The 19,744-nt window shown below is 40.6% G+C and overlaps 1 protein-coding gene across 2 annotated transcripts in view; it reads right to left on the bottom strand.

The window, feature by feature from the left end:
• Window positions 1–19,744, bottom strand: part of HECW1 (HECT, C2 and WW domain containing E3 ubiquitin protein ligase 1) — a 385,512-nt gene that overhangs the window by 178,561 nt on the left and 187,207 nt on the right. For both annotated transcript variants that reach the window (XM_045564487.1, XM_045564486.1), the window contains one exon: window positions 6,754–6,848. In XM_045564487.1, the coding sequence (XP_045420443.1) occupies window positions 6,754–6,848 (95 nt within the window). The remainder of the gene's footprint in view (window positions 1–6,753; window positions 6,849–19,744) is intronic.

Raw genomic sequence — 19,744 nt, 5'->3', positions numbered from 1 at the left:
AATTCTATAAAACTACAAATAAATATTACAAAGCTCAAACACTCTAGTTTACATTTATTGTGTTTTATCTATAGCATTTGATTTATAGCTTCTACAAAGCAAAATGATTTCTTCAATTCTCCTCTAAGAAAAGAATAACAAATATTTATGATGGAAGAAAATAAAAAATTAGAATATTATACTGTATAACTACTTCAGAGTTCTTGCTTCCCTAGAATAACTGGAATTATTTTATTTAGAAGCTGATTTTTAGGACATTAAGGATGAAGTTTTGAAATTTTGTCTCCTTATAGGACTGCTGATGAAGTTTCTTTTTAGCGATGGTTAGGTAAGTACCAGTGACATGTTGCAAAAATAAATTTATGGACTTCTTAGTGAAGCAACAGGAGACAATGAATTCACAAAAGGCTCTTACTGTGATTATAAAATCCAAGTCAAAAAATAAATGTCATGTCACCTTGCCAAAATGTCATGGAGCCAGGCTTCCAGAACAGGACTGGAAATGAGGGCAGGTCTGAGAACATTGCTGTAGTGGCATGGCTCTAGTGAGATCATGAAAGCCAGAATTTTGACTAAGTCATTTGAAGGTCCTATTTTCTTATGATTTGAGGAAAATGGCTCTGAGCTTTCTTCAAGTCCCTCTTTGCTTCTGTAGAGGCAATTCTTTACATAGCACAACTAGTGGAAAACTACAATGAAGAAAAAATAGCATGTTGGGAAATCCTGCTGTTCTGAGGTCTATTTAAGGTGTCCGCTGGCTGGTGGCTGCAAAAACCCACTGCCTGCTCTCTTCAGGATTCCAGTGGGTGGGGCCCACCTCACGGGAGCAGTGCAGACTGTCCTAATTAAAAAGAGAGGGTAGGCCAGGTGGGAGGCGCATGCCTGAAGTCCCAGCGCTTTGGGAGGCTGAGGCAGGAGGATCGCTTGAGCCCAGGAGCTTGAGGTTGCTATGAGCTATCATCACACGACTGCACTTTAGCCTGGGCGACAATGAGAGACTCTGGCTCTAAAAATTCATAAAATAAAATAAAAAGAGAGGATGAACTCTCTACTCCTCCATTAGTTTTTTTTATACATTCCTCCTTGACACATTTTGAGAGTGAAATAGACTCCATCTGGACACAGTGGATGAAGGGGACCCTTTGGCAACTTTGAAGACCTTCACCCCAAATTGATGATACATTGCAATGGACACTTGTCAGAAGCAGCTTCAATCAGCAACTGTTCTTGCCATTTAATCTCTCCCAAACACAAGGGCACAAGATCATTTATTATAAAACCAAGATGTCTTCCAAATTAATGGGTTTATTTCTAACAATTCTAGATAGCTGGTCACATAAGTCAGGTACCTGCAGATTCATTTTGTGACTAATTTGATGCAGTATTTTCCAGGAGGTTTCACAGCCTCGTAGTAGCTGGTCCATGGTTGCTTCATTACGATTTAAAATATTTTTTGAAACATCTACTTTTAAAATTCCCAAGACAAATATTACTGTTGCCAAACATAATGACTTCAAATCTGGAAGGTATTCATCACCCATCTGTCTGCTGTAGAAGACCCAGACTGGTTGTGGAGGAAAATCTTGACCCTATTTTAGAGTGTGAATTTAGCCCATATTCCCAGGGAAATGTCCTATTGAGTTGCTTTTTTTTTAAAAAAAAATAGGAGAATGTCAACCTTACCTTTGCTCAGGGGTCTGACAAAGTAAATCAATCTGTAAACATGGACTAATGGAAAGATATTTCAAGTTTGTTCTTTGTCCTTTGAACTTTACATTAGTCGGTTATTATCGAATGCTCAGTTGCAGAGACACTGGATTAAAGTGGAGGAAGAAGAAAAGGACCCTGATATTTTCCCTTCCAATTTCTCATTGAAAGAGCCAGAAGATACAGAATATGAATAAATAAACAATAGCAATCTGAAGTAGGGATGAGAACAATCCAGTAGAACATGATTCTGGTGGGATTTCTGCAAATTTCAGTGTTGATGAAGACAACATAAGAAATACATTCTTGGACACATGGTCCAGCCTCTAAGTCTGGGGAGCCCTCTACTCGAGGTGGGTGGCCCCAAATAAGGCAAGAATATGACATCCTCTGCCACCCTCTCACTCTGGCAGCCTTTTCCCAGTTGCCTGGACCCGGCCAGCACTATTTCTCAAACAGCTGCCTACTTTCTATATCCAGAGGCTGCCGTCTGCGTGGGGGTGAGGGAACGCTCCTCAGGGAGGGTCCGTAAACGAGGTGTGGGAGCAGGATGCTCAGGACTTGCAAGGGTCTCGCTCACCTGGTGCACACCAAGAACAGCTGCAGGCTGTGTCGGAGTCTGCAGCACTGTAGGGAGCCCGCAGGCGGAGGAAGAGCTCTCACCCCTTCCACAGACCCCGCAGACAAGGCCTGCTGGGTTCCAGAGGGTGGGAAGGGTGGGGGTGAAAACCTGCTATCTGGGCACAGACCTAACAGAGAACCTGGAAGTTCTCAGTGGACAGTGTGGTGGCTGAGGACAGTTTACCTGCACTGTCTTTGGCAAATTGTAGGTATGGGTAGACTTCTGTCCTTTGATGTATAATCAGGGAGAAAAAAACATCACAAGGCTTGTTAAGAAAGACTGTGACGCACGAGGGGACGGAAGCAAGGGCAAGAATACGACTGAGAGGAAGAGCTTGCCTTTGAAAGCGATTTTCTACAGAAAATCAAAGAGAAATATAAAACATGTGGCACGTGCTCCCAATAAGATACACAAAGCATGAAAAACAAGGTGCAGTGGGATATGGGGAGGCGATCAAGTACGTCATACGTTCTTTACACCTAACAAACACAGGCCTTCTTTGTGCCAGGCCTGTGCCACCATCCACACCCCTGGGCCTTTGCACACACCGGCCCTCTGTCAGTCTTGCCTGCCTTCCCGTCTAGGCCTGGCAAAGTCCCATTCTCGTCACCTGCCGCAGCCCACACCCCCTCGTCTGACCCCCAGTGCAGCTGCTGCGGGCACCTCATCACAGCTTTCTCTACACGCCGGCACAGTGATCCTCACACTCCAGGACTGGAGACCTTAAACAGAGTATTCTAATTTACAGTAGAGTAGCTGAGTACTCAGTGACAGGGCTTATATTTCATTTATCTCTATAACCCCTACCCACTATAGTTTCTGATATACAATTAAGACCAATAAATAAATGAGAGCCCCATAAAGATAAGAATAGATGACAACCCCTTTTCACTTACAAGGGCTTCAGTAGATGCCCATGGGACAAAGACACAGATGAAGGGGAATGAGGAAGTGAGAAAAAGAACTGATGTCTGTCGAGAACCTGCTGTGCTCAGAACGTTAAAGCTCTGATTGTACCGAAGGAGCACGGACAACTTGGTCCTTCTTTTCAAAGAGTTACAAGTTTATTACACATTTAGTGTATTGTCACTCAGTGACTTTTGGGACATGATATAATGGCTATAGACAGCAACTTTTTCTAAGAGATTAGTGCAGCACCAGCCAACCGCAGTTTAAAAGCAGATACCCAAAGTTTATTGACAAACTGATTTGGGGAAACTTAATAGCATTTCCCCTTAGAAACAGTGTGCTTAAGTCCCCAGACCAGACTTCAAAGGCTTATTTAATCCAGAAGATTTTGAGATTATGCCAGTAACTGAACTGGGTTGCAAAAAGTATAAGCTAGGTGTGGTTCTGCTCCATCACCATATGGCCAAAGGATCACTTAACCAAAATGATGGTTTCCACCTGTCTCACAAATGTGCTGGGCATAGACTGGAGTAATGCGAGAGGAACTACTTTGAAAAGTGTGCCATGTTGTCAGATAATAGGGGCCACTCACAGTCCAACAACCATAAAACTGAACTGCATGTTAAAATACAGTTTTGCAGGAAAGTGCTTGCTCCCTTCTGCCCCAGGACTACTCCAAGGGCTCATTTTCTGTTCTGTTCTTCTTCTTCTTTTTTTTTCTAAGAGACGAGGGTCTTGCTCTGTCACCCAGGCTGGAGTGCAGTGGTGCAATCATAGCTCACTGCAGCCTCAAACTCCTGGGCTCAAGCGATCCTCCCACCTCAGCCTCCTGCACAGCTGGGATTACAGATGTGCCACCACATCTGGCTAATTTTTTTATTTTTTGTAGAAATGAGGTCTCACTGTTTTGCCCAGGCTGGTCTTGAACTCCTGGGCTCAAGCGATCCTCTTGCCTTGGCCTCCCTAAATGCTGGGATTACAGGTGCGAACCTCTGCGTCAGGCCTCAAGGGCTCATTGTCAACGCGGCAGCGGGAGCTCAGGTTTTCTGTCTCTGTCCCAGCATCACATGGACTTTGAGATTGGGCTCTCACGTGCTTGGAGAACAAAAGTTGTCTGTGGGACGTACATTCAAGTGTCAACCCAAGTGTCCGCTGATTTATGTGAGAAAATCATTAGGGAGATACAATCAGGACAATGGCCACGTGTCAAAATGTTTCAGGATGTGTGAGTTTGAAGTATGTGCAGCAGTAGCACTTGTAGAATGACAAAGATGAGGTCAGGGCTGAAACAGAATCGGTACAATCTCCTGAACCTTCATGCTGCTAGTATGGTGGGAGCAATTCGCCGCCTCTTCTCAGATGTAACCCTGGCGACGGCAGCCCTGGAAAGCGCATGCTTGTGACAGTTTATCCCACCGCGGAGGCCGTTTTCTGGGTAGTTGGTGTCTTGCTTCATTTGAAGGTTACCTTGCCTATCACTGTGATGACATCTGTCACACTTTGCATTGGTCTGACAGCAGGTAAACTTCTGGAAGTCTCTGGTGGGCTGAGTTCAGAGAAGCCAAATGCTCCAGGGAGCTTTTTTAAAATAAAAGTGTTTCAGATAAGAATTTGTGTGAATTCCAGGGCTGGCCGGGACTCACCCAGTGTTTCACTCCCGAGCAGGTGAGGAACTCTCCTCTCCCTCACCTGAGCCAGCAGGCTGGTCCCTTCAACGGCGAGGCCCATCCTTGCCAAGGCAAGAGCTAGCCCTTCAGTGGCCTGCTGTCGCTGGCAGAGGCCTGACCTGCCCGCGGACGGCTTTTCCTGAATCGACTTCCTTCCACTTTCCGCCTCCTTCCCTCTGTGCCGTGTGTTCGAGACCTTCCTGCTTTGACCACCTGGCCTCGGTTCAATTTTTTTCAGCCTTAGTTTAGCTGTGCTCCAGACTTAATGATTTAACTTGTGTCAGGACCTGTTGGCTTTTTGGGGTACCCTCTTTCGAGGACTGCCCATATAAATGGGCCTGGAAGAGGGGGCCTGGCACTCTGAGGATACTTCCCCAGATCCCACGCTTAAATTCCTGTCCCGAGCAGGAAAGTGACAGACATCGTGTTTCAATCTGCATGGACAGCGTAGGGAACAATGACAGAGCCGCCAACAGTGCGCGTGGCTCTCCTTCTCCTCTCTGCGACCTCCCGTCCTGCTGGACCCCTCGGGATGGAGGCGCCAGGCCTCGCGCCCTGCAGCCTCTTGCCTTACTGCTCACTGCCACGGCCACGATCAGCCATTGTTAGGATGCTGCAGCAGTGATTTACAAAACCTCAAAAATAGGAAATAATAATTTCCTATTATTTAATTCATTGCAATTAATATCTTGGTAATTTGAAGGAAGACTTTAAGAAGTTATTGAAATACATGGACGGATGACATGTTTTCTAAACTCCTGAACACATCAATGATAACCCCTTTGGATTATAACTTGTTTTCCTTCAAGTTCTATAGATGGTTAAGCAGAAAAGATATGCTTTGGGGGGATCATTATGCCTGGGTTTAAATTTTATTTTATTTTATTTTATTTTATTTTATTTTATTTTATTTTATTTCAAAACGGGTTTTTTTGGAGTCAGAATCCTTTCTGAATCACTCATATTTCATTTTAAACACTTTGGTTTTTTACATGGAAAAAATGAATCTTAAAAAAAAGTAAAAACTCCTAGTGGCATGACAAGTCCTCACTAATTTTTTTCCTGCTTCCCCCAGTTGGTCATTTTTAATTTAAGTGAAAAGGAAAAGGAATGCCCTTTCTAAGTAGATTTCAGTCTAGTGAGAAGTACTGAGAACTAAGTAAGAAGCACCACAATGATACAAATTAGGTTGCAATTTAGGAAAAGTATTGCCTGAAAGTGTTAGGCAAGTATTACCACTGAGGTGAGCAAATCTATAAAGCAGGAACAAGAAGATGTGATTTAAATTTATATCTGCAACTAGCTGACCGGGTGCCCCAAGATACACCACGTAGGCTCTTTGGGCACAGGGCCCTCAGTTACACACAGAAAATAAGGACGAGAGAGTCCAGTCCTTCTAGGCCTACCATTTTATAATTCTGTGACTAAAATCTATCTGAGACAATAAATTCTACTCTATCAATTTATTTATAAGCCTAAAAAGAAATTAAAACTTAAGAAAATATAAATATTTAAAACCAAGAAATTAAAAACATGTGCTCTAAAGAAAGACATGTTCACTGGCAGTAACCACATCTCTATTAGAAACATTTGGCTACCTGGGGACAGCAGCAAAGTTTGGCACTTGTCACACCAACAGGTGCCATGCACTTGGTCAAGGCTGGCTCTGGGTCCCATTCCCCTTCCCTATTTTGAGATGTGTCTGTCTGCTCATAATGCATCTGTCAATACATCTCCACATGTGTGTAGGAACATGTGCACACACACACACAAACACCCAAGAACAAAATAAGAAAGTGAAGAAGCACCAGAGTTAGGTCTGACCAAAGAGGAAGACACGAGACTTACGGGAGCTGCCGAGTTCTTGACCGTGACACTGGGGGTGGTAGCTCGCAGGGCTCCGCTCACTCCATGGTAGTATTTGAAGCAGATCTTAGTTTCAGCTGAAAGACAAAAACAAAATGGGACTGAGAAGTAGAGAACAACCCAGGAGGAGACAGCCATGGCCAGAGAGGACATCTCCAGGAACTGCACCTAATTACTGCCCTGACCCAGCCAGGCCACACCTGACAATGACGATCTACATGTGGCCTCATGAGCAAGTCTGACTTCTTTCCAAAAATGTGTCATGAAAAAGTGTTTTGGCCTTAATATTATTTTACCCAAGTTAGATGTATTATTTAGACTTGCCAGCATCTATCCCATCCCATTAGAGGTTTTAAACCTTTAGTCCTGTTTTTTTTTTTTTTTTTTGAGCCAGAGTCTCACTCTGTTGCCCTGGGTAGAGTGCCGTGGCATCAGCCTAGCTCACAGCAACCTCAAAGTCCTGGGCTCAAGTGATCCTCCTGCCTCAACCTCCCGAGTAAATTGGACTACAGGCATACGCCACGACACCTGCCTAATTTTTCTATTTTTAGTAGAGACAGGACTCGCTCTTGCTTAGGTTAATCTTGAACTCCTGAGCTCAAGCTATCCTTCTGCCTCAGCCTCCCAGAGTGCTAAGATTACAGGTGTGAGCCACCACACCTGGCTAAACCCTTAGTTCTAAGATTTGAGGTATTTGGATGCCTCCCACCAGTCTATTTCTTCTGTGATTTCCTATTATTTAATTCATTGCAATTAATATCTTGGTAATTTGAAGGAAGACTTTAAGAAGTTATTGAAATACATGGACGGATGACATGTTTTCTAAACTCCTGAACACATCAATGATAACCCCTTTGGATTATAACTTGTTTTCCTTCAAGTTCTGTAGATGGTTAAGCAGAAAAGATATGCTTTGGGGGGATCATTATGCCTGGGTTTAAATTTTAGTTCTATTACTCACACTCTGTGAGACAATGAGCAAGTCACCTAACCTCCCTGTACCCCATGCTAAAATAGGACTTCCGATAACACCTACCTCATAAGATGTTGGTTAAGCAAATGAAAGTGCTTAGAGTTCATTTCGGTGCTCAGGAAATGTTAGTGATGTTGGTGATACAATGACTAATCGACAGTGGTGTGACTCCACTGCCCTATGGCATTTGGTTTTGTGGAAGACGAAATCTTCAGCCAATCTGAGTTTAGTTCATTTAAAAGTGACCTGCTTTTCCCAATTCACTGTTTATAGAATTTTTTTTCTTAAAATTTGAAAAATTTACCAGGCTATGTTTTGGTCCCTTGTATTAATTTTGTTTGGAACAATATGAGAAATCTCCAATTTGAGATCCTTTTTCTCAAACATGGAAATTTGTCTTTAATTGTTATATTTTAAAAATAATGTCTATAATTTTCTTAGCATGTGCTTAAAATATGCTCACTATGGAAAACATGGAAAATGAAGAAAACTACAAATAAAGGGGAGGTTCAAGACTAGAGACACTGATCACCAGATCTCCCCAGAAAGAAGAAAAAGTTGCAGGTGAAAAAACATAGCCCAGGTGGAATGTTGAGGGAAGAGTGCCAGAACCTAACAGAGATCCCACGGGAAGAAGTTGTGGAGCAGAACAAGAAGGAGCACGATTTTGGCAGAGATCAATCCCCTGGGAATCTGGAGTCTCACAAAAACAGTAGGTGGGGGTGTTTATTTTTCCACCCCTCACATCCATGGCAGACTGCTGGCTCCCAAACTCTCAGAGAGCCCCTGTACCCTCATGAGGGGCCGCTGCCCTTGGCTAACTGAGAACTCAAGGGCGGAGCACGAGGCTGCTAACCTGCCCAGGGTCACTTCCTCCACCACAGACCTCAGCCAAGGCAGCAGGCACCATGCCGCTTGTGCACCCACCTACCCAGGGAATCTTGCTCAGCTCCCTCTGGAATACCAGTAATTCTTAGACTTGGTGTTTTGAGATAATTTTCTATATCTCATAGGCAATCTTCATTCCTTTTCATTCTTTTTTCTTTTTTCTCCTCTGTGTATTTTCATATAGCCTGTCTTTGAGCTCACTGATTCTTTCCTATGCTTGATCCAGTCTGCTGTTGAGAACCTCTAATGAATTTTTCAGTTCAACAAATGTATTTCTCAGTTCCAAGATAACTGATATTTTGTTTTATTATTTTAATATCTTTTTAAAATTCATCTGATACATTTTTAAATTGCTTTTTTGGTGTTATCTTGTAGTTCACTGAGTTTCCTCAAAACTGGTATTTTGAATTCTTGGTCAGAGAGTTCACATATTGCTACCTAATTAGGGTCAGTCAGTGGTTCCTTGCTTTGTTCATTTAAGGAGGTCATGCTTCCCTGTTTGCTATTGTTTCTTGTAGATGCACATCTATATTGTTGCATTGAAAGATTAGTTATTTATACCAGTCTTCTCTGTCTGGCTTGTTTTGGTTTTTATTGGATATGTTTGCTTAGAGATTATTTTTAATTTACTTGTTCATTTTCTTTCTTTCTTTCTTCCTTCCTCCCTTCCTTTCTCTCTCTCTCTTTTCTTTCTTTCTCTTCCTTTTTACTAGATTGCTGCCTCCTTTTTGGCACTAGATGGCAACTTAAGCCCAGGTTTGCCTCCATTCTAGTACGCAATCAGAATGCCACTCATCCTGCATAGCAGGTTCCAAATAAAGTGTCTTAGTAGTGTGGAGAAGCTGGCTATGGGTTTGTGCCCAGGGGATCTGTGTAATGAACCCCCCACAGCATAGTACTACTGAGCAGCCATCCTGATTTGGCATCTCCTTTGGCTGAGTTACAGAGTAGAGTTTCCAGGTCTCGGGGATGGTAGTCTCACCTCCTCCCTTTGTCTATAGCTGTCCTCAGGTATATGTATCCCTTCAGGCACTCCTGATGCTTCTGATGGGTTGAGGCAGGGACAGGTCTCTTGCCAGGGAATCCAAGATAGTTGGGAAACTGTTTGTCCACCTTTATCTCACTTTTCTAGTGTAGAAACTGTGAGTTGGGGAAAATTTTCCATGACTGGTGCCGGTTTGTGGGGAGGGGCATGGTGGATATGGAAGTCCAATTCTCTTACCATATGCTTGGAGTTTTCTTCATTTCTCTGTGGCCCTGAAAACTGTCTCATCTTCATATCTGAGTTCCGAAATATTGCAGGTGATAATCTCAGCATTGCATATTTGCTTTTGGTTTTCTGTACGTGTGTGGGTGAAGCCAACTTGCTTCCATGCCACAATTTTGGAACCAGAAGTCATGATACTCTTCTTCTGATAAGTTGTTGGCAAAGATTATTTTTTCTTTTTCTTAAAAAGTATTTTAATAATATATTCAGGTATTTAGAAAATTGATTATTAATATATCTTCTTTTTATTTAACCTAAATACCCCCTGTAATTTAAAATGATTTCCCATTCCAACTTGAAAGAGATCATTTAAAATTTCTTCTTATTTTAGGATGGGCTGTGAAGGGAAGCCACCCACAAAAGTTAAAACTCATGTAGTAATATAATGTATATAAATGATTTGTTGTAAGGCTTTAAAAAAATCATTTCATTCCACAAAATTCAATACTACTTTGCACTTAGTATGGTGACAGTTACATTAAATTGATCTGTTTAATTAATTGGATGCTGAGTTTTTCCAGGATAGTGGCTGGGTACTATTTATCTTTATATCTTCAGTGTCATGTAATGTAGGGGTCCTCCATAAATACCTGTTGAAGAATGACTAATGAACTATTGGTTTCATTTGATTGACTTCGCTGCCTTATTATTAACCCAGGAGTAAAAACTGGTGGGTCCCAATTCTTCAAGGAGAATACACACCTCTCTATAGCCTAATATTATATGACTTTTGTAGTCAATTCAAGTGTAGACAAAGAAATTGCCACTGTTAGCCATTATTGCTCTCTCTGAGAAAAATAACAAGGCTCAAAGGCCATGAAAATATTAGAGGGTTCTTGGTTATTATTTTAGATACATTGTCTATGGAGACCCAGAGTAGTTCTATCTTTCTCTGCCTTTGTAGGTAAAATTATAATAATTAAAAAATTCCCAAATGCAAGGCATCTCTGCTGTGGTAGTTTCATTGTTTATTTGTAGTAGCTATGTATGTAGTTACTGAAGTTATGGAAGGCAAATGATCTAAGGAAACAGGAAGACTGTGGGATTGAATAGATGTAAAGTCCAATTCTTGACTCACCTCTCATTAGTGGTATGGGTTACACAGACTCTCTGAGCCTTAGTCTTAATATAGAATGGTGATGCCACTGCCTATTTTGTAGCTATTGCTGCATGTATAACTGTTATGCAGAGCAAATGTACACAGTACACACAAAGTAGTCAGCACACGTATTCAGAAAGTACAGATTGTTTCAATTCAGTCATAGTATCACTTACATAAACAAGAAAATTGATTTTCTTTTCTTCCTACACTATTGAGGAATTAGTAGGCCTGCTGTAGCATTTGAGACATCAGTATGCAATAATGGTAGTAGACCTGGAGTAGGCAGAATGTTCAACTAAGTTTAAAAGTTATGACTTAAATTGGTCTTAAGTTAGTTAGCACTTAATATGTACCACCTCACTAATAATATTTTCTAATTTGATCTTCACAAGAAACCCATGGAGTATAGGCAAATATTATTAGCCTTTTTGTATTATATTCTTAGCACAATGCTTGACATATAATCAGACCTCTATAAATGTCACCTATCATTTCTATTTTATATCCAAGGAAAATGAGGCTAACTTTTAAGGCCACTTATACAAGGTCACACATATCATTCATGGCAGACTTTTGATTTAGGCAAACATATTAACTCTTCATTTGGTGATCTGTCTTTCAAAAATTTTTAATAACTCAAGTTTGTTGGCCAACTAGCAAAAGTAAACTTCCACTTCCATTAACAATGTACTAGGTAATTCAGAGAAAATTTAGAAAAGCTGGGAAAATATACAAATAAATCAACCTAAAGTAGGGTTGTCAAATGAAGTATAGAACACAATTGAGTTTCAGATAGACAGGGAATAAATTTTTAGTATAAGCATGTCTCAATTATTGCATGGGATATATATAAAGATTATTCATTGTTTATCTTAAATTAGATGTCTTGTCATTTTTCCTCCAGATCTGGAAACCCTAGCCTGAAGGCATCAGAGACCTAGCAAGGGAGTGGAAAATAAAATAGGGAGGTCGAGATCTAGAGGAAAACTCAGAGTAAAGCCTAGGACTGTGATTCTTGCTTCCCTAGGGGTGCTTGTGTGGATTTCAAAAGAGCCATCTGGGAGGCTGGAAAGCTGAAAAGAATTTTTGACAGACTTTTAGGGCTGAGGGGATAAAACTTAAGAATCCAGAGCCTATCAAAGAGAAAAAATCTGGCCAATCCCTCATGATTCAAGTTTAGCCCCTGAAGAGCTGAGGAATATACTAGCCTTAGTCCTCCAAATCATCTCAAGCCTTGAAATTTGATTAAAGTTATTCTGGATTGCTAGACATTGGTAAGAAGAAAATATGAAATGTCTCAGGAGGAAAATAACATTATTTTAAACCTTAAATTATTTCTTTAAGTTTTCATTTAAAATGTACAGTTGTCGATTAAAATTGACCAAGCACATGCAGAGACAACTCAATGTAAAAAAAAAAAAAACAACAACACTAAAAGAAACAGCAGACCATACAAACAGATGCATAGAGCTTCCAGGTATCAGAGTTATCAGACACAGGCTTTACTGAAGGTATACTTAAGACTGTCAAGGAAATAAAAGTCAAAATTGAAAATATCAGCAAAGAATGAAGCCTACAAAGAGACCCAAACAGAAATTTTTAATCAATTGAAAAACTATAATTTTGATATAATAAACTCAGCGAATGGGTTTAATAGCAGATTAAATAACAGAGAGAGGAAAATTTAGGGAATAGGAACATAGGTCAGAAAAAGAAATCCAGAATGAAGCATACATAGTAAAAGAATGAAAAATATATAAGGGAGAGTATGAAACACACAGGATACTAGCAAGTGCTCTGAAATACATGTAATTGAAATCTAAAAAGAGAGAAGAGACAATGGTGCTACATCTAGAAAGACGTCAAGCTATGGACTTGAAAAGCCCTATGAATCCAAAAAGAACAAAGCAACTGGATGTCACAGTAAAACTTGGGGGAAAAAAATAGAGAAAAACATCACCAGCTAATGAAGAAAAAAGCTAGATTACCTTCAAAGGAGCAACGATTTTACTGACAGACAACTTCTCAGTATAAGCAGAAACAATGGAAGACAGAAATGAGAACTTCAAAGTGCTGGAAGAAAATAATTGTCAACACAGAATTCTGCAACCAATAAAAATGTTCTTAAAGAATATTTTTAAGAGTATTGCTGCCCTGACATTGTACAGGTTGTTAGCATCATTAATACCTGGATTTCATGGCAAGTTTTTAGCAAACCATATGTTATGATATCTGCAATGCAGAAATAACCACATGTTATGAACTACATTTCAGTCAGAGTTGATGTTAGACAGACATAGATCAGCACAGCCTTCCATTGTGAAGTCACTTATTTTTGCAGAAAGAACCAAATTATGTCTGAAGTAATATTCTTTAACATCAACAATAAACTTAAACCTAGGAGTATTTCATTTACAAAATAGATGTGAGACAGATGTAAATCATATCCTTAAAATCCAGGAAAAGCAATTTTAACTCAAAAAGCTATAATCACTATGAGTCAGCCTCAATAGTTATCTAGAAGGAGTAATAGTAAGTACAAACATATTCAAAGGCTCAAAAAAATCAAGAAACAACAGAATAATAAGATATAAATTAAATTGAAATTGAAGAATAATTAGTTTCAGCAAGAGGGAAAAAAGCACTTTTGGAGAAACAATCAATGTATAAAACCATAAGTCCTTCCAGTCTGTCCTATAAGGCAATATGTTCATTTGTATTTATTTTTATAAAACAAATATGAGTTAAATGTATTTTAAGAAATAGCAGCTTAGAGAAAGGCTATGACTTTTGATCAAAACAAAAGGAAGGGTGAAGAGTTTCCAAATCAAATGGGGATAAATGGCATTAATGTCCATTGACAAGGCATCTAACATTGACAATTGCGCTATAAATGTGAATAGTTAATGTTGGAAAATTTATTTTAATTTTAAAACAGATATTGCATGTTGGATCTCCTTAAGGTAGAATTTTAAAGCTTATCATGCACGGGGCTCTGGCTTTGTAACAGAGTAGTAACTCCTCTTCCCATAGATATGGAAGGGAAATATTGACAGTGGGGAATATGTAACAGAGGGAATGGATTGAAAAAAAAATGGCAAAAATATTTTCTGTCTCTTTAAAACATCCTCCACTCCTTTTTGAGAATTAAAACCTGCATCCCTGGCCCAGGCAGTGGTTGGGAGGGGCAGGGTAAGTCTTTTGTTATTTGTGAAACAGGAGATGGCTCAGCCTGGACCTGGCAGAGGGAGGTCCTGGGTGGAGGTCACAGAATTGTCTTCAGCAGAGATTAGATGATCAGAGTCATCAATAGTAGTTGAACAGCAATTGCCTGAAGCTGAGTGAACTCCCTTAAAAGCTCTATATTTCTGCTTATTATCAGGATGATGGCATTTCAGACAGGAGTCCCCATCCTCCTTTGTCAGCAAAGTAATAAACTTCTCTTTTCTTCTCCCCAAACCACTTATTCTCATTCTGATGCAGTCTTAAGGAGTGCTGAGCTTTTGGTAACAGCTTTGGACCAACACCAGAACAAAGCAGAGTCACCTTTTGTACATTCTTGTCCTGCTGCATTTCATTTTAGCAGATTGTATCCAAGATTGCATTCAAAAGGAGAAAAATCATATAAGTTTAAAAGCCATATTAAGTTGTACCAAAACAACAACCACCACCAAACAAACCCTTCCTTTATTATAATAGCCCTGAAAAGTCATGGTGCTTTTATTGGTTACTCAAATGATATTTTGGTAGTAAAATTATTATTAAAGTAATCTATGACTCTAACAAAAAATAACTTTTTGTATTACAGAATATTATATTGAATTGTCAAAATTTTGTAATTTGGTAAAGGTAGCATCTTACTTGAATTTGCACTTCCAAAAGCCTTTGTGATTTAGAGTTCTGTATTATGGATTAGCAATATTAATTTAAATTTAAATTAAATTAGAAAATAACTGGAAAAATAAAGCCATAAATTTTGAATAAACAGAGAAGATGTTTGCATCATTAAGTATTTCATATAACATAAAAATTGTCATGTGATAAAGTCATATTTCTCTAATAGCTAAATTATGAGCTAGCTGGTTATTTGAATGAAAAATAGTTAACTGCAAATTCTTTTTGAAGTAATTGTGACAACTGATATTTTTTCACATGAAGAACTATGTATTACTTGGCTAATTTCTTATTTAGAGTAGAAGAATAAATCCCACGTTAATGCTTTTAAATATGGTATCACAGCAAAAGTGATCAAAAAGAACTATTATGTGAAATGACACTGGAACTTTAATTTATGAGAAATACTCATTTCTGGTACCAGAAGGCCAATTCCAAACTCAAAAACAATCTAAGAAATGCATTTTGTTTCCATTTCAGTGCTGAGTTTCTGCTCTCTGGGGCCACTGCATGCAGAGTTAAAAGGTAATTAGAGAATTCCTCTTCCATAGAGTAGTCGCAGCAGACTGATGCTTGTGCAGCTAACTAAATAAGCTGAATTTATAACAAAGTGTTTAAAGACACTGCAGAGCACTGGAACAGACAAAAAGATGAGCTGATAACCTACGGCCCCTTTTCCCTGGAGGCCGACCACGTGGGGCCAGAGTGACAGTGCTGGACATCTCAAACACACAGCTGGTTCCCCCTCAGACGTTTCCCAAATCCTAAAGCTTTGAGGGCAAGAGACTAAAAATCTAATGATGAAAACATTTAAAGAGTAGAGACAGAATTTTCCATCTCTTGGTAGTGAGGAGATCTGGCAGGGAGATCCCGGCTGATAGCCCTAGAGAGAGGTCCTGAGGAACACAGGTGAGCCAGAGGGAGGCCGCAGCTTACCAGAAATGAACCAAACTCTACTTAGCCCGCCCCTCACTGGGCTAAGGCCACCACACTCCACTGCTTAGCTGAGGGGAAGATGCCATCATCTAAAGCACCCACACTATTTCACACCCCACGGGTGGCAATTGATAGAAAATTCCCAAGTATACCAACAGACAGCAGCAAGAAAGAAAATGGGAAGAGGACCCTGATGTTGAAGTCATCTGGCTAAGACTTTAAAGATTTATATATAAATGATTTATATAGGACATGGATAACTTAGGGCAGACTTTGTCAGAAAATGAGAACCAATAGAAAAGAATCAAATGGGGATTTTATTACTGAAAAACAGGAGTAGCTGAAACTGAGAACTTGATACGTGTGTTTCGCAGCAGATCAGATAGAGTGGAAAGAGGGTTAGTAAGCTGGAAGATGGGTCAGCAGAAAACATCCAGATGGAAGGAAGAGAGAGAAAAAAGGGGGGAAAATAGAGAGGAGAGGAAAAGGGACAGAGGAACACAAAGGAATGATCTGCTGTATGTGCTGGAGTTCCAGAGAATGGGTAAAGGCAACTTTTGAGGAGATAATAGCTTATCATTAAGCCTCCGGATAAGCCTCAGATAAAAACAAAACCCACTCCTACGCACATCACAGCTAAACTGCTGAAATCCAAAGAGATCAAAGTCTCAAAAGCATCAGAGAGGGGAAAAAAAGAACAGTTATCTTCAAAGGAATCACAAAAAGACTAACGGCTTTCTGGAAGATAGAGAAATGACATTCCCAAGTGCTGAAGAAAATAACCGTTAACTAGAATTCTATATATCTCATGAAATTTTCTTCAAAAGGTTAAGTGAAATAGTGATGTTTCAGACAAACAAAAACCGAGAGGGTTTATCACCAGTAGGCTTGCGCTAAGAGAAATACTAAAGGGAGTGCTTTCCTCTTAAAAGGAAAATGATCCCAGACAGAAACACAGATGTGTGAGAAGGATGAGGAGAAACAGAATGGATTAAAATGTGAGTAAAGCTCTGCTTCTTGATTTGGGTGCTGTTTACATGAAAGAATTCCCTTTCTGAAAATTCATAAGCTCTGCACTTAAATGTGTGCACTTTTCTATGTGTGTGTTGTGCTTCAGTAAGAATTTTACCAAAATAAAGCAAAATAAAAACTGCTTAGAGGAAAATTGACAGTCTCATTGCATACATTACAGAAAAAAGAACGGCTAGAACCCAACAAGCTAAGTAGCAATCTCAAGAAATTAGAAAAAGAACAACAAATTAAACCCAAGGAAAGTAGAAAGAAGGAAATAAAAAAATAAGAATAAGAGCAGAAAGTAATTATACAGAAAACAAACATATATAGACGATCAAGAAAACAAAAAGTTGGGTCTTTGAAAAGACTAACAAGATAAAAAATCCCCGGAGAGGGATATAGAAGGCATAAATAAGGGGTATGATGTATACAAAAGGGGCAGCACACAGCACTGACACTGCAGTCCCCTGTCCTGGGTGGAGCTAGCCAAGTCCTCTCTGAGCCTCCCACAGCACTCAGGCTGCAGCTAGGGGACCCAGTAGCCTCTCTAAGGCCAAGGACAGGAGCAGTAGTGATACCATCACAAAGTCTAGTGCCTTCTGGGCCACCAAAGTCCCTAATCCTGTATTGCTAGAGTGGGTCTCTGCATTTCAGTCCAAGTGAAGGGAAGGGTCTTGGCTGGTCAGATGGTGGAGGACTAAGTTGCCTGGAATTGACAGAGGACACATATACCAGAAGGCCATGGGACTGACAGACTCCAGCATACTGAAGAGCTCTAGAAAGTAGAAAACTACAGAAAGTAGAAAGTACGGCTCCTGGCATGAAGGGAGATGGACTAGATGGAGACCCTTCCCAACATCCTGTGCTAATTGATTGCAAATGTCTTCAGCCAGCTCTTGATCTGCTGGAGGCCGTTCCAGACATCTTTCTGGGAAGTATATACTTTCTTAAATATTAACCAGCTTTTTCCAGATTAGTGGTGCCAAGAAGTGCAAGGATACATTGGGACAAAGGTGTAAATGTATGAATGGCAGTATTTCTGACTGTTTTATTGTTAGAGAGAGGCCTTTGAATACTACAACACCCCTGTAACTGAAATCTCAGCATTTGTCCATGAGGCTGAATCAGAAGAACAAGGACAAATGGTTTGGGGAGGAAGAAACAGATTTACTTTGCTGGCAAAGGAGGAAAAATGGCAGACCTTCTCATCTCAGAATCCAAATTTCCACATAGGTAGAAATACAGAGCTTTTAAAGGGAGGGATTCTTAGTTCTAGACTATTGTGGTTAGCTATTCTAATTGTCCCATCTCTGCCAAAGACAAAGCCTGTGAACTCCGCCACAGGCTTGCACCACCTGGGATAAGAACAAAAGTGCTTCTCCCTGCTTCTCCCCACCACTGGTCTGAGACAAGGATGCCGGTTTCTGTTAAAAGGAGTGGCAGAAGTTTCAAAGAGACAGAAAATATTTTTGCCATTTTTTTTCCAGGCTATTCCCTGTTACACCCCTATCCTTGGCTTGCTTTCCATAGTTTCAGTTACCCATGGTCAACCACACAGTCCAAAAATATTAAATAGAAAATTCCAGAAATAAATAATTCATAAGTTGTAAACAATTTTTATCACAGTATACTGTTATAATTCTATTTTATTATTATTTATTGTTGTTAATCTCTTACTGTGTCTAATTTACAAAGTAAACTTTATCATAGGTATGTTTATATTGGAAAAAACATAATATATACAGGGTTTGGTACCAGCCACGGTTTCATGCATCTGTAGAACACCTTAGAATGTGTCCCCCACAGATAAGAGGGAGTTAGTATTGCCTTCTAAAGCTGTATCAAAAGGAGAACCAAGATAGAAAGTCAGGTGGCTACTTCAGAAGATCTAACTGGTAAACGGGTTTCAGGTGAAGGTCAGAGCTCAGATATGTAAATACTCAGGAGGCTGAGAAGGTTACAACAGTCCTTTGGGCTACGTGGGTATGTCCTTGACAACATACAGGTCTTAGCAGTGGTAGCACAAGGCAGGGTATCATTTCTGAGATGTAGTCAGCAGACATTCTTGTGACCTCATTTAACAGGGCGGATGTGTTACCAGCTCCAAAGGCACTGCCCACACAGAAGTCTGCGAATGGCTCTCCTGGAGGTGTGTGACACAGAGAAGCACGTTTGAGTCTCGTGAATGGGCCGCAACCCCCTGGGGTGGGCTTCTCTGGCAAGGAGCTGCAGGAACCCAGCCTAGTGGAAAAGGCTTCTCTAACCCTCGATTCCCTTTTTCGTCTCAGGCCACCCCTCCTCTTCCCCGGCCCAGAGCTCCCCTGGACTATAGCAGACACTGCTAAACTTTCTCATCTATTTGATGCTCAGTCAGGACTAACTTGGTCAGCAGCAAGTGGGGCCAAATAGTTTTCTGGAAAGAAAATCTTGCTGGCAAGGGACTCTTAGGCCTGCAGTTCCCAGTTTTGGGAGAGCCCACCCGCCAGGTTTGGCTCGCTAGCACAGAGGACGAGGCAACTCAAAGCACGTGTGTACATGCCAGACCACCTGGCATCTGCCTTCCACAGAACTGGCAGCTGCTTTTCCCCGGTTGTCGTCAATTCAGACCCAGGCTACGGTAAGTGAATGCTGGGTCCCTCCAGGGGCCCCGACACTGAAAATACAGCCTTTGCAGCAGGCAAGTCTCTTTCCTAAAAAGGGGATATTGTGCTCCATTGGTGTGGGATTTCATGAAAAAAAAAATGTGAGGTTTGGAATTTGCTGGAATTGTTGCCTCTTGGGAGGCTTGATCGTGACTATTCATATTTGGCTGAGCTGGGAGGCCGCTGGGGAAGAGGCGCTGCAGACACTGAGAGGCTGGGATGCAGCAGGTTGTGTCCGACTGTCAGAGGAAGAAGGC

The sequence above is a fragment of the Lemur catta genome, chromosome 11 (genome assembly GCF_020740605.2).
Source record: "Lemur catta isolate mLemCat1 chromosome 11, mLemCat1.pri, whole genome shotgun sequence".
In the NCBI taxonomy this organism is placed as follows: domain Eukaryota; kingdom Metazoa; phylum Chordata; class Mammalia; order Primates; family Lemuridae; genus Lemur; species Lemur catta.
The sequence above is the reverse complement of the archived record's forward strand: the minus strand, read 5'-3'. Positions and strand labels throughout refer to the sequence as shown.